The sequence below is a fragment of the Durio zibethinus genome, chromosome 8 (assembly GCF_047325235.1).
Source record: "Durio zibethinus cultivar Kanyao isolate XHJ-2024 chromosome 8, ASM4732523v1, whole genome shotgun sequence".
Lineage (NCBI taxonomy): Eukaryota > Viridiplantae > Streptophyta > Magnoliopsida > Malvales > Malvaceae > Durio > Durio zibethinus.
Window position 1 is genome coordinate 26172557 of NC_143169.1, and position 13388 is coordinate 26185944.

A 13388-nucleotide genomic window follows, 5' to 3' on the forward strand; every position below is an offset into this window, starting at 1 on the left:
AAGCCCTCCAATTCCGATGACTTACTTCCCCATTGGAACAACATTTTCTCGCCTGTGAATTGTTGCAGCCTAATTTACTGCCCTTGCATGTCAGCTGCTCCAAGGGCCTATATATATATATATATATATATATATATTATATCACCATTCTTGTTCTTTCTTTTAAAAATTCTATTAATTTCTTTTCATCTTCGACAATATTAATGATGTTTGTTCGAGGAAACGTACACTAGAGTCATTGGTTCTTTTCTTTAGTAGGATTAAAGGAAATAAGTTGGAGTTTTAGCAGGCAGTTGTTATAGGCTTATAGCTTGTTAATGAGTAATGTTTTTAAGTTCTCACCTGTAGATTCTAAAATGAAAAGAGAAAGAATTTGATTAACAAACCAATTGAATTTTTTTCTTTACTAAATTTCAATTTTTGATAAATCATGTAGTATTTGAATTGAATTTTAATTTGAGCTCAAATACTTTCCTTTTCCCCCTTCAAAAGAGAGATGAAAGTACAATATGTCAATGCCCAAATGAAGCAGTTTAGAAGAATATGCATGTGTTTTACTTGTAAGTAATAAAATAGAGAGAAAAAGCAGCAATTGAATAAGTAGAGGTGTAGTAGACGTAGCAAAATAACATCAATTGCTATAAGAATATACTGTACAGAATACATCGATGTTTCTAGCTAGCTAGAATTTATAGTTGTTATATTTGGCTCTCAATCTTATGATGATCAGTATCTCACAGGCAAAGCAACGCTAAACAATAACATCATTGCCGACACACGCTTCTCAACTTTTGTTTTATTCTGCACTTTTTCGTACGTAGCATTTAATTAGCAACCAAACCCCATCCTCCATGGTTCATGGACATCAATGTTACGAGTGCATTGGGGACTCCGGAGAAGGAAGAAGTTGCTTTTTTTTGCATATTGGAAAGATGCCTTGAAACTGTTATAATGCAATTGATGATATTTTCTTAGCATTGATTTTTAGAGTCTAAATGATGTCTCATATCCAAATGGTTCATGAAATTTTTGCATGTAATAATAAAATTAATTACCAAATTACTGCTCAATTTAGAAAAAAAAAAAAAAAGACGTTGATATTAAAGTAATTGATATAAAAGTAAGTGTTTATAGAAAAGAAATCTTTAATCTTTAGCTCTTACCTTGGACAATTGACTTTTTAACTTTTCCTACGAATCATCTGATGAAACACAAATGAGCTGATTATTTCACAAACACACAAGTGATATAGTTTTAAATTATAAGTTTTCTTAAAACAACAAAAATGATGGGTGACTGTGACTCTAAGTGAAACAACAAAAAAATTTTCTTCGATCCCTTCCATTAATATTTCAAATGTAGAGTTGAAAATGGCATCGATAAAAAGATGGTTAACTCTGACTGCGATTGGATTATTAAAATAATCTAATGATAAGAAAATTAAAAAATAAAACTTATCTTTCAAATTCAAAATAGTAAAAGACAAATCTAATCAATTTTAGTAGAGATATACATTCAAAACTTACAAGATATATATATATATATATTCTTAAATTTTGGCTAAATTTAAAAGATAAAGATAAATTTTGAATTTAATTTTTTGAATTCAAAATTTATACAAAATTTTTAATCTTCGATAGATTTTTATTTTGAATTTAAATAATTGATTAAATATAATTATTCTATAAATCAATTTTAGAGGATGATATATCTATGAGATTTTTAAATTTAACAATACATATATTTAGATTATTAGAAAATCCATTTTTACAAAATAATATATCTAAATTAGATTGTTACTAATAATTTAAAAATTATCCATGTAGATATATTTTGTCATTATAGTAAAAATTTAAGAATTTTTATATGTGTCAAAAAAAGAAATCATCCACCTAAACATCCATATAAATAATTTTTAGTATGTAATATTATATGTTGTAATATAACATATACTTGCTTGTAACCCATGCAATGTATAAATTATTTTACTTATTTAACTATGTGTTTATATCGTAAAATTTGTATTTTTCCTACAATTATATATAAGTCTTTAAAATTTTATGACATATATAAAATAGAAATATATATTCAATTAACACGTCATAAAAAAAATTAAATTTTACTATTATTATCTTGATCAAAATTCTTAAAATAAATGTGAAAAAAAAAAAAGAAATATTAGATATGGATTGAAAAGTAAAAAAGAATTGAATATAATATAATCTATATAAATATAATCTTAATCTTCCCATTCATTATGTTCTTCATTCCTCACTTTTCATTTTTTAAAAAAAGAAATTCAAAGAATTCGTCGAATATGAAGATGTCTTTAATAAAACTTCCCAACTTCATTGGTCATCCGGTTGTCTCTCACTAAAAATCAGGACACTTTGAAGAGTTTCAGTTGACCATCTCCATTTGCTACTGTATTGCTATATCTAATAATGTATACAATGACTCTTTTAAAATAAAATTTTCTTTTACTTTTTATGTTACGTAAATCCAGTTTGATTGTTTGTTTTTAAATATACATTTATAGAATAGTTGAATGTAGGGAAAATAAAGCTATTATGCTTCATGCTCATTTATAAATATTAAAGCATACTTGCTATATTAGAAGAAGACAAGTGTGAACTTTTACCTTAATGCATTGTCTGTCTTTATTAAAGTTTGTAAAAATTTATCTTAAAAAAAAAAAAAAAACTAGCTAAATACAAAATGGCAGCAGCGTGTGGGAATTACCTAATTATTATTATATTACAATAAGACAAGTATATAAACTTTTACCTTATTATAAATTATGCATTGTCTATCTTTATTAAAGTTTGTAAGAATTTATCTTAAAATAAAACACCCAAATACAAAACAGCACCAACGTACGGAAACAACCTAGTTATTATCATATTACGCTATGTTTGAAAAATGATTTTAGATTGCTTGCTAACTTCACTATCAAGTATTGAAGAAGAAAAAAAAAAAAAAAAAACTTAACTATCAAGTAATCACATTCAACACCAGCTGCTCATTGTTGAAATTTTCAACTTGACCCATGGCGGCTTGTTGACCCCCATGAAACACCACACTTACATACAAGTATTTCATTCCGGTTAGGCATCAAAATCAACCTGATCGTCCAGGATCATGCATCTTTCCTCTTCGTTAGACTCTTCTTCGAAATATGCAAGAAAATTCTTCAACTTTCTCCTTCCTGTTCCTGGATGTACCTGGCCACAACCCAACAAGCCACCACCTTATATAAAGAGACCCCAAGAAATTATGCCCACCAACATAGCAAAAACAACTACACTACTTCTCTTACAAAAGAAAGATCCGATCTTCAGAATTCTGAAAGTTAACCGAATTTCCATGGCTCTCTTAACTAGCTTCGTTAGTTGCTTTTCTGGTTCTAACAAGGTTGCTTCCAAGGGAGAGGACAGTCCACGAGCATCAACCAAAGTCAAGGCTGGTAGTGAAGCCAAATCAAAGGAAAAGAAGGCTAAGAAAAGCCCTCCAATTCCGATGACTTACTTCCCCATTGGAACAACATTTTCTCGCCTGTGAATTGTTGCAACCTGCTTAATTTACTTCCCTTATATGTCAGCTGCTCCAAGGGCCTATATATATATATATATATATATATATATATATATATATATATATATTGTGTCTCCATTCTTTTTCTTTCTTTTAAAAGTTCTATTAATTTCTTTTCGTCTTCGACAATATTAATAATGTTTGTTTGATGAAATCTACACTTTAGTTATTGAATTTTTTTTCCTAAGTAGGATTAAAGGAAGGCAGTTGTATGTGCAAATAGCGGTTTTATAGATGTATAATTAAAAAATGTTAATAGCATATTATTCTTTTTGTACCAAATTATTAACTCTTTGATGTTCAATAATTGAGCCAGTCATTTACAAACTCAAGTTTGTCATGTAATTTCGTTATAGGCTTCTAGCTAGTTACTGAGTAATGATTTTTAAGTTCTCTCCTGTAGATTTTAAAAGGGAAAAAAAAAAGGAAAAGAAATTGATCAACAAACAAAAGGAATTTTTTCTTTACTAAATTTCAAATTTTGCTAAATCATGTAGTATTTGAATTGAATTTTAATTTGAGGTCAACTACTTTCCTTGAACAATTCCCAGCCCAGCTGCATCTGAATGAGCTCAAACACTTTACATTTTCCCCTTCAAAAGAGATAATGATGCAAGTACAATATGTCAATACCCAAAAGAAGCAGTTTATAAGAAAATGTGTTTTGCTTGTAAGTAATAAAATAGAGAGAGAACAAGCATCAATTTGAATAAGTAAATTAAGTAGGGGTGTAGTAGATGTAGCAAAATAGCATGCTATATCAATATACTATATAGAATAGAACGATGTCTCTAGTTTAGATCTCTTTAAGGATTAGGTTACCATTTAAGTCTGAAAATTTATCCAAAATTTTAGATAGTTTGAACAAAAAATTAAAATTCACTAAATGGATTTGAGCATAATTTGATTTGATTCAAATAAAATATATAATTAAAATATTATAATTTCATAAATATATATATGAATTTTTATTTTTATATATTATTTTTATAAAAAAATCAAATTTTTTATTATATAAATTAGAATTAATGAATGGGTTTGAAAATTTTTTTCAATTTAGATCAAATTTACAAAAATTTTGAGATATGATATATCAAGCTAAATCGAACTTAAATATAACATATAAACTATTAATATTAAATATAAATACCTCTACTCTGGATAATTATCATATATAGTTGTTATATTTGGCGCTCAATCTTTAGGATGATCAATATCTCACAGGAAAGCAACACGACACAGTAAATCAATGCCGACACATGCTTCTCAACTTTTGTTTTATTCTTAACATTTTCGTAGCATTTAATTAGCAACCAAACCCATCCTCCATAGTCTATAGACATGAACATTATGAGTGCAGTGGGGACTCCGGAGAAGGAAAAAAGTTGCTCTTTTTTGCATATTGAAGTGGCATATTTAGCAAAAGTAAATCTTCCAATAAATGTTTTTCAACTTATTGCTGTTGGTGCTTAAGCTAGATATCTAGGAGAATGGGTTTTTAGTGATATATATAAATGTCACCAAATGATTCGCGATGTTTGTTAAAAATGCTATTAAGAACATCAATTATACTTGCATAAAAAAAAAACCATATTTTAAAAAAAAAATCACTAACTTAACGGTATTTGTATCCAAAAATACTGTTAAATTTAATGACATTTTTACGCACAAACGCCGCTAAATTATAAAAATTAACGACATTTGTACATAAAAGTGTCACTAAATTTAAAGGTATTTTTGAATACAAACATTGCTAATTTGGTCATTTAGCGATATTTTTCACTACAAACATTGCTAATTTGGTAATTTAGCAACGTTTTTCACTACAAATGCAGCTAAAGTAAGAAATTTATTTTTTATAATTTATTTTAATATTTATTATTATAATTAAATAAAAAATTATTGAAAGAAATAAAAACGAACTTAGATTTTATAAATTGAATATTATAAATATTTAAATATCTAAATACAAAAGCCAATTTTTTTATTTCCATAGTAACAGCCACACTTAAAGAATACTTGGCATGAGAAAGCAAAGAACATTATTATTGAATTAACAATCATACATTGTATAAGCCTTTCACATGAACAAGTGTATAGAATCGAATCAGAACAAATAAATTTGCCATTGACGAGTTACATGTAATCTTACAGGCCTCAAGAGGCAGCATACTACAAAAGAAAGAAAGCTTCCTAATACATTTTGGCTTAAATTTTGAGCAAAAAAATTGTAACATATGGGGACTTTTTGGCTCATTATCTATTAATGATATATAAATTCTACTTCTACAAGATAAGCTAGCTAGTGCATTATAACAAATTATAAAATGGAAGGATGGATCATTTCTTTTCAACAATTGCAAAACTTGTAATGAACAGATAAAAACGTCACCTTAAATATGTTTGTCCCTATATGAGCATCAACAGCACTAAAAAGGTCATTAAGAAGGTACATGTCACAATCCTGGTAAACAACTCTAGCTAGTTGTACTCTTGCTTCTGGCCACCACTGAGGTTAATTCCATGTTCTCCAATTTCAGTCTGATCACTGAACTCCATCATTTCCAAGTCTTTCTCCAAACAACAAACCCTTATAACCTCCTTATATTTCTCCCTGTTCATTGGTAAACCAAATAGTATGTTCTCCTGAATTGTCCCATTCTGAATACAAGATGTTTGAACTACATATGTTGTTGTCCCACAAAGCTTAACATGTCATGTAAGTAGCAACAAATGCATTTAACAATCATTCATTTTTCTATTGCATTCTTATGATGATGTTGTTGCATCTTAAACAATCAGCAAGTGAAACTTGACTTGAGATATCCAACTATCAGAAGACCACAAGGATAAATAAAGTGGTCCATTAGTATTTCAAGACGAGTCCCAGAAGAAATTTTAAACAAATGAGAAAAAAAGCACAATTCACCAAGTCCCATATAAGAGCTAACCTTCGTCTAAAAAAATTTGCATGAACAACCAACTAGCATTAAATGCAATCATTTTAATCAAACAAACCAGAGCAAAATGCATATATAATGAAGAGGGGAAAGACACAACTTCATTCTTAGGTTGCATACCTTCCCTAATATTTTATGCATCTCACTAAGAACTGAAGCTAGGATAGAAGACTTCTCAGATCCCGCAATCCCAACTATAGCGGCAGGCTGCCCTTTATTGACCTCTAAAAAAGTCCAAGGCAGCATGCTACAAAAAGTCCCCATATGTTACAATTTTTCTTGCTCAAATTTAGGTTAAGAAGATTTATTCCAAGTTGAACTAATAATACTCTCATTCAGCTATAGAAGAACCCCCCTTCATACATGGCTCAGCATTTTTTTATTGCTGGAACTCCAAGTGCTGGCAGCTCCATAGCTGCAATGTTCTTGGCTGTTCAGTCTTTGTTCTTTGTTTTTTTTTTGTTTTAAATTTATTTTAAGTTTTTTTTTACATTCCTTTACTTATTATTTAGCTCTACTTTAGTTCCTTTGAGCAAACATTTTCCATTGTATTCAACACAGTTTTTGAGTTTCCAGGTTTGATGTTAGCTACTGTTTAATTAATTTTCAATTTAATTTCAGTTTCAACAAATCATGAGCTTTTTATATGTTGATTCTCTATTTGTTAGCTTGAATTACAATGCTTCCTCTTGATCAAATAGTTCAAATTGAGTTAGCAAATTTAATTTTTTTTAAATGTTGTGTTGTTTTAGGATTTTATTTTGTTTCGGTTTTTGCTACTTTTCAAGTTCAATTCGGTCTCAATTTGTATCAAGCTTTTTAGTACTTGTTCATCTATAAGTTATCTAAGCTTCTATAAACTTTGAGAGCAAAATTTCATATATTTTTAGCTAGATCTAAGATTTAGTAGGAGCTGTTCTATTTTCTAAGCTGAAATTCCAGATTCTATTTTGTTATGGTTTTGGATAAATTTCAAGTACTAAATGATGTCCAATGCTCTTGAAAATTTATATGCATGTTCACATATTAGTTAGTTATTTCCACAAAAAATTTGGGGATCAAATACTATCAAATGAGAGTGGAAACCGAATTTTAATCGAATGCTATCCAGAACTAGTTTCCAGATTTTGATGTTTGCTTTAGGTTGTTGTTGCTTTGATTTTTCATGGCTGTTTGGGGGTTGATAAGGATGGTACAAGGTGGCTATTGGGTTCAGCATTCACCTAGAAGGCACCTTGTTACTTGAATCAAGTGTTTTAAATTTTTGTTCGATTTATTTTCATGCTACTGCTTTACTACCACAATAATTTTGGGTTTTAGTTTGCTTGTTCATTTATCTGAGTTTGGTTTCTGTATTAATCTTCTTGCTATTTAATTTTCATGTTTCTTTAATTATAATGCCATTTACGATCAGTTAGCTAGCCAAACCACCATAATCATTATAAGAGTAGTGCACTGTGGATTTCCAGGTTAATTTACCCAGGTAAGAAATATAAAAGAAAACCTCAGGAATAAAGAACTGGTAACCTCAGAAATGCAGCCAAGTATTTAAACTAAAAAAAAAAAAAAAAATCATAGACACGGATCACTTGTAGTTTACCTATAGGAAGTGGTCAACTTAGAAAAATATAACATTTAACAGTTTAACATCATATTGCATGTCAGTATACAATTACTTTAAACATCAAAAGCATATGAAAACAAAATCTCACCTCTTTCATCGCTAATTTTATGGCAACCACCATAAGAATCTATCGTGATATTCGCTTTTTCAAGCCCAACAAAAGCTTCCAAATGAAAGTTGGGGGCACCACAGTTAGAAATGAAAGCAACCACAAAGGCCTTCTCAGCTGCAAGAGCTTCCAAAATCACGGTATATTACCTAACGACCTTGCAAAGACCAAAAAAAGACCTTGATCATACTATCATTTGACCTCAAAAAAAAAAAAAAAAGAAGAAGAAGAAGAAATAGTGAAGAAACCTGCTCAGCACCAAAAACCCAGATGGGATCCTTGTCAAAATCCCTTGAATAAGCCACCGAAAACTTCAATCCCGAACTTTTCAACGCCATCAACCTCTACTCCACCAAAAGAATGTGATTTATAGAACATTCCAGGCCATGAATCGAAAAAGGCAGCGTTTTTGGCCATGTCAAGACGACCCAGAAACGTAATTTCATCTATGACCACAAGTAAATTGTGGAATTAAATATAAGAATGATCTAAAATAAACCAACCATTCAGATTTCAGGGTTTGACAAAACAAATAGCTCAATAGAAGGAGATTGGGATCCGGAAAACAAAGTGAAAGAAAGAAGAGAAGAGAATGGGATTTGAAAGAAGAAAGGAGAATGAGATTTGAGAATGAGAGAAGACAAAAGAGAGATTTGCGAAAGGGTAGAAGTTCGCGTGAAAAAGAAGAGGCGGGGAATTTTGGAAAAATTTGCGGCGTTTATAAAAATAAACGCCATTAAATTTTGTAATACAGTGGCGTTTACCAAAAAAAAAAAATGTCTCTAAACTATTTTATATAGAGGTATTTATATAATAAATACTGTTAATTTTTATTTTTATTAGTATTTGTATTCATAAATATCGTTATTCAAAAATTTTGTGATATTGTGATAAAAATCATCATGATTTTTATAAAAATACGAAATTAACAGTATTTATAAATAAAATGTCATTAAAAATTTATCCTTAATTTTCATATTTATTTTGTAGTGTGACTATACAATTGCTTAAATCCCATGCATCTATGTAATAAGGCTGATAAAAAGACAAGTTAAGAGTAATAAAGAAATGTGGGTGGTTGAGAAACAAACACTTCATTACGGGGAAATCATCAGTTTAATATTCAGCCTGTACCATTAAAGTTTTTCCTATTTGAATACAAACAAGGAATTATATGGAAACATTTGGGTCAAATGAGGTCGTCATTGCGAGCGTTGTTCGTCTTCAAGGCTGAAAAAGAGGGTCTTTCGGGGATATTTCTAGTGTCACTTCCAATAAGCCCTGCGATAATCAATTCAATTAATACTACTATAGTGATTTGTCAAAGATGCATGAATCCTTTAACCCCAAAGATCATGAATTTAGCTGCCGTATCAACGTATGGTTCGTCAAAGTAAAAGATAATCATGAATCATAATATATATATATATATATATATTATATTTGAATTTGTTAGAATTGAATTTTAATTATAAATAAAAGTTTAATATTATATAACAAATCACACTGTATTTGTCCTACATATAACTTAAAGTACAAATTAAAATATTATATATATCACTTTAGAAGTTTACAAAGATTTTTAATGAAATGGACCACCAACCATAAAGCATACTGACAGCCTTGTTGCCGCATTTTAGTGTCCTTTTAAAGCATCACCACACTAAAGTTCAGCTTTTTGTTTTTGATAATTTGAAATATAATATAATAATATAAAATAAAATAATATAAATAAAAAATATAAAAATAATATAATTTAAAATTTTAATAAAAATTATAAATAAATTTAATAAAATTTAAAAACTTTATTTTATATTTTTATATTAATATAAATTATAATACATAATTTTTATATAAAATATAATATAAATATATAAATTATTAATATTTTAATAATACAAATAGGAAAAATTATTAAAACTACCCCACTCCTTCGTCAATTTCCATACGACTTTGCAGGTCATATGAATAATTGAGATAAACACGACCCAAACAGGTTTTCTTTGTTTTTTTTTAAGATAAGCATTGAAATTATTGGTAGTATTTGAAAGGATAAAAATTGAAGTTTCCATAACTTTTGACCACATATTTAGTTTTCCTTTTGTGTGTTACTCATTCTTAAGCAGTTTTCTCAGGGTGGGGGTTTTTCATGGGTAACTTTCAAAACCTTTCTATTTTTATCTGATATGAAACAAAACAAAAAAAAAAAGTTTTTTTCTCTTTTTTTTTAATGGAAAATAGAGGGAGAAAAATGCAATGAGATATTTTTCACCCCATTCAAAAATAAGGAAAAAATTGGACCTTTGCTGCTAGTGTGGACCGCTCTGATTGAACCAAATGACTCTGGAGAGCTGAAGTCTTAAAAAATCGCATAATTTAAACCACACCTTAAACCCTCAAAAAAAAAAAAAAAAGAATGACCAGAAAATAAAAAAAGGAAAGATAAAAATCGAATAATCTAAGAAATTAAGGTGACCATTTTTTGCAGCCTCCATGAAATAACTTAAACCGTCTCTACGTTGACCACGTCTCTCTTGTGCTGGCCACGTGACGGAAGCAATGAGCGACTAGATTAGCCTCCATCCAACCAAAATCAGCCACGTAAGCCAACGCAAGGTATCTAAAATAGCGTCCAGGTTCAATGAACCTGGTATCATGCCTTTTATCAGGCCATTATTTAACCCTCTAACCCTTTCTTCCTCGATCACTAAACACAGAGAAAGACCGAAGGATCCTTATTCTTTATTTATTTATTATTCTTCTATTTCTGTTTATTAAAACAAAATTGTAATTTTTTGAAAATGGCGTTTGCGGTTACTTCTTCTTCGAATGCAGTTTCTGGTTCCAGCTTTTCTCGTTCAAGTGCCTCTTCTGACATCAAAGGTACTTTAATTATGTTATTTTCTTCTTCTTTTTTTTCCTTGAATTTTGCTTTTTTTTTTTTTTGTTAATTATGTTTATTGATGTTTTGTCTGGGTTTTTCAGTTCCGCAAATTGGTTCATTTCGTTTAGCGGATCGCCATGCAACGGTGAATCTGTCTCACAAACGTAGCGCAATGAAGCCCGTAAATGCGGAGCCAAAACGGAATGATCCCATGGTTCCTCTGGCAGCAACAATCGTTGCTCCAGGTAAAACTTCAAAAATCATTTTTTTAATTTTTTAATTTTAATTTTAATTTAATGGTGATTAAAAAGGCTTAATCGCGATTAATTATTGATGGTTTAACAGAAGTATCGCCAAAAGTAGAGGTGGAGGATTACGAGCAATTGGCCAAAGAACTTGACAACGCTTCTCCACTGGAAATCATTGATAAGGCTTTAGAGAAATTCGGAAACGACATTGCTATCGCCTTTAGGTATCCTTTCTTTTGTTTTCCCTTCTTAGCTCAAAAGTATATAGCAAAGCATCTTACTCGAATATTCTCACTATCGGAAGTATCCGAAATAAGTGCAGTTTTTTAATGTGCTAAAGCCGCTATTACTTTCCATTTTCTGATATGAATCATAGTTTTGAGTGTTAATTAGTAATGGGACTTTATTTTTAATTTTTGCAGTGGGGCAGAGGATGTTGCTTTGATCGAGTATGCGAAACTGACTGGTAGACCATTTAGGGTGTTCAGCCTTGATACTGGTAGGCTGAATCCGGAAACTTATAGATTCTTTGATGAGGTTGAGAAACACTATGGAATTCGTATCGAGTACATGTTTCCTGATGCTGTTGAAGTTCAGGCATTGGTGAGGAGTAAGGGGTTGTTTTCTTTTTACGAGGATGGCCACCAAGAATGCTGCCGTGTCAGGAAAGTGAGGCCTTTGAGGAGAGCACTCAAGGGTTTGCGTGCTTGGATTACCGGTCAAAGGAAAGATCAGTCTCCGGGAACTAGGTCGGAGGTTCCTGTTGTTCAAGTGGACCCTGTTTTTGAAGGAATGGATGGTGGGATTGGTAGCTTGGTGAAGTGGAACCCAGTCTCCAATGTTGATGGTAAAGACATTTGGAATTTCCTCCGGGCGATGAATGTGCCTGTCAATTCTTTGCATACCCAAGGATATGTGTCTATCGGTTGCGAGCCTTGCACAAGGCCAGTATTACCAGGACAACATGAAAGGGAGGGAAGGTGGTGGTGGGAGGATGCCAAGGCCAAGGAGTGTGGTCTTCATAAAGGAAATTTGAAACAAGACAGTGCAGCACAACTTAATGGCAATGGGAATGGGGCTTCCCATTCCAATGGTACTGGCACCCAAAGTGACATTTTCAATAGCAAGAGCTTGGTCACACTGAGTAGGACAGGAATTGAGAATTTGGCAAGATTGGAGAGCCGGAAAGAACCATGGCTTGTTGTGCTTTATGCCCCATGGTGCCCTTTTTGCCAGGTAACCCCTATTTCTAATTATGCAGAATTTAGTTGAAATATGTTGGTTTTTGTCTTCAATCTAACGATCAATCTGTGAATTTTGAGCAGGCAATGGAAGAATCGTATGTTGAATTGGCTGAGAAGTTGGCAGGTTCTGGGGTGAAAGTCGCAAAATTCAGAGCTGATGGTGAACAAAAGGAGTACGCACAGAAGGAGTTGCAGTTGGGAAGTTTCCCCACTATACTTTTCTTCCCCAAATACTCATCTAAGCCAATAAAGTATGCCTCTGAGAAGAGGGATGTCGATTCATTGATGGCATTTATTAATGCCCTCCGATGATGGGAATCAAAATTAACTTGTTGAATTAGCAAATCAACTGTTGGGTGGTGGTATCAAAAATAATAATTTGTTGTCAGTTACATAACCAAACACATGAAGATGGAAGATGAACTCTCCACTACGCCATGTTGGGTAAGCTTCAAGTTGGGAAATGAACCCAGATTTTGCCATTCCGGCCCTAGCACCTATCTTGGGTGTTTCTGTATATTGAAAAATGTTCTTTATTCCTGGAAGTTTTATTTTGGTGGTCTGCTGTTTTGTAGATTCGAGATCGGTTGGGCCTTAGTCGTCTTTATATGCGATTAAAGAGTTACGTTATTGTTAAATGTATTTTTGCCAAAACTTTAATAAGGTAGCCTTTGATTCCAAGATCACCAACTTGGTCAAATCTTATCACAAGTCATTCAAGATGT

General features: G+C 31.0%; 1 protein-coding gene and 1 long non-coding RNA gene across 5 annotated transcripts; one reads left to right on the forward strand and one right to left on the reverse strand.

Annotated features, from left to right (window-relative positions):
- Positions 1 to 5613: 5613 nt before the first annotated feature.
- LOC149517703 (uncharacterized) lies at positions 5614 to 9075 on the reverse strand. Of its 2 annotated transcripts, XR_016344181.1 has the most exons (3): positions 8536 to 9064; positions 8267 to 8444; positions 5614 to 6424 (listed from the first exon to the last, which is right to left on the reverse strand). It is a non-coding gene; the product is annotated as an uncharacterized LOC149517703 (long non-coding RNA). The 2 variants fall into 2 exon arrangements; XR_016344180.1 differs by having other exon boundaries at positions 5614 to 8444; positions 8536 to 9075.
- A 1918-nt stretch (positions 9076 to 10993) lies between these two features.
- On the forward strand, positions 10994 to 13349 carry LOC111278275 (5'-adenylylsulfate reductase 2, chloroplastic-like). 3 transcript variants are annotated; one of them, XR_016344182.1, is made up of 6 exons: positions 10994 to 11170; positions 11273 to 11416; positions 11517 to 11643; positions 11842 to 12655; positions 12745 to 13107; positions 13239 to 13349. XR_016344182.1 is itself a non-coding variant. In XM_022864886.2 (5 exons), exons 1-5 carry the CDS (start codon positions 11089 to 11091, stop codon positions 12973 to 12975), a joined length of 1398 nt encoding a protein of 465 aa, XP_022720621.1. In that variant the 5' UTR covers positions 10994 to 11088; the 3' UTR covers positions 12976 to 13349. The 3 variants fall into 3 exon arrangements, 2 of the variants coding, with proteins under 2 accessions (XP_022720621.1, XP_022720622.1); XM_022864886.2 differs by having other exon boundaries at positions 12745 to 13349; XM_022864887.2 differs by having other exon boundaries at positions 11520 to 11643; positions 12745 to 13349.
- Positions 13350 to 13388: the final 39 nt, after the last annotated feature.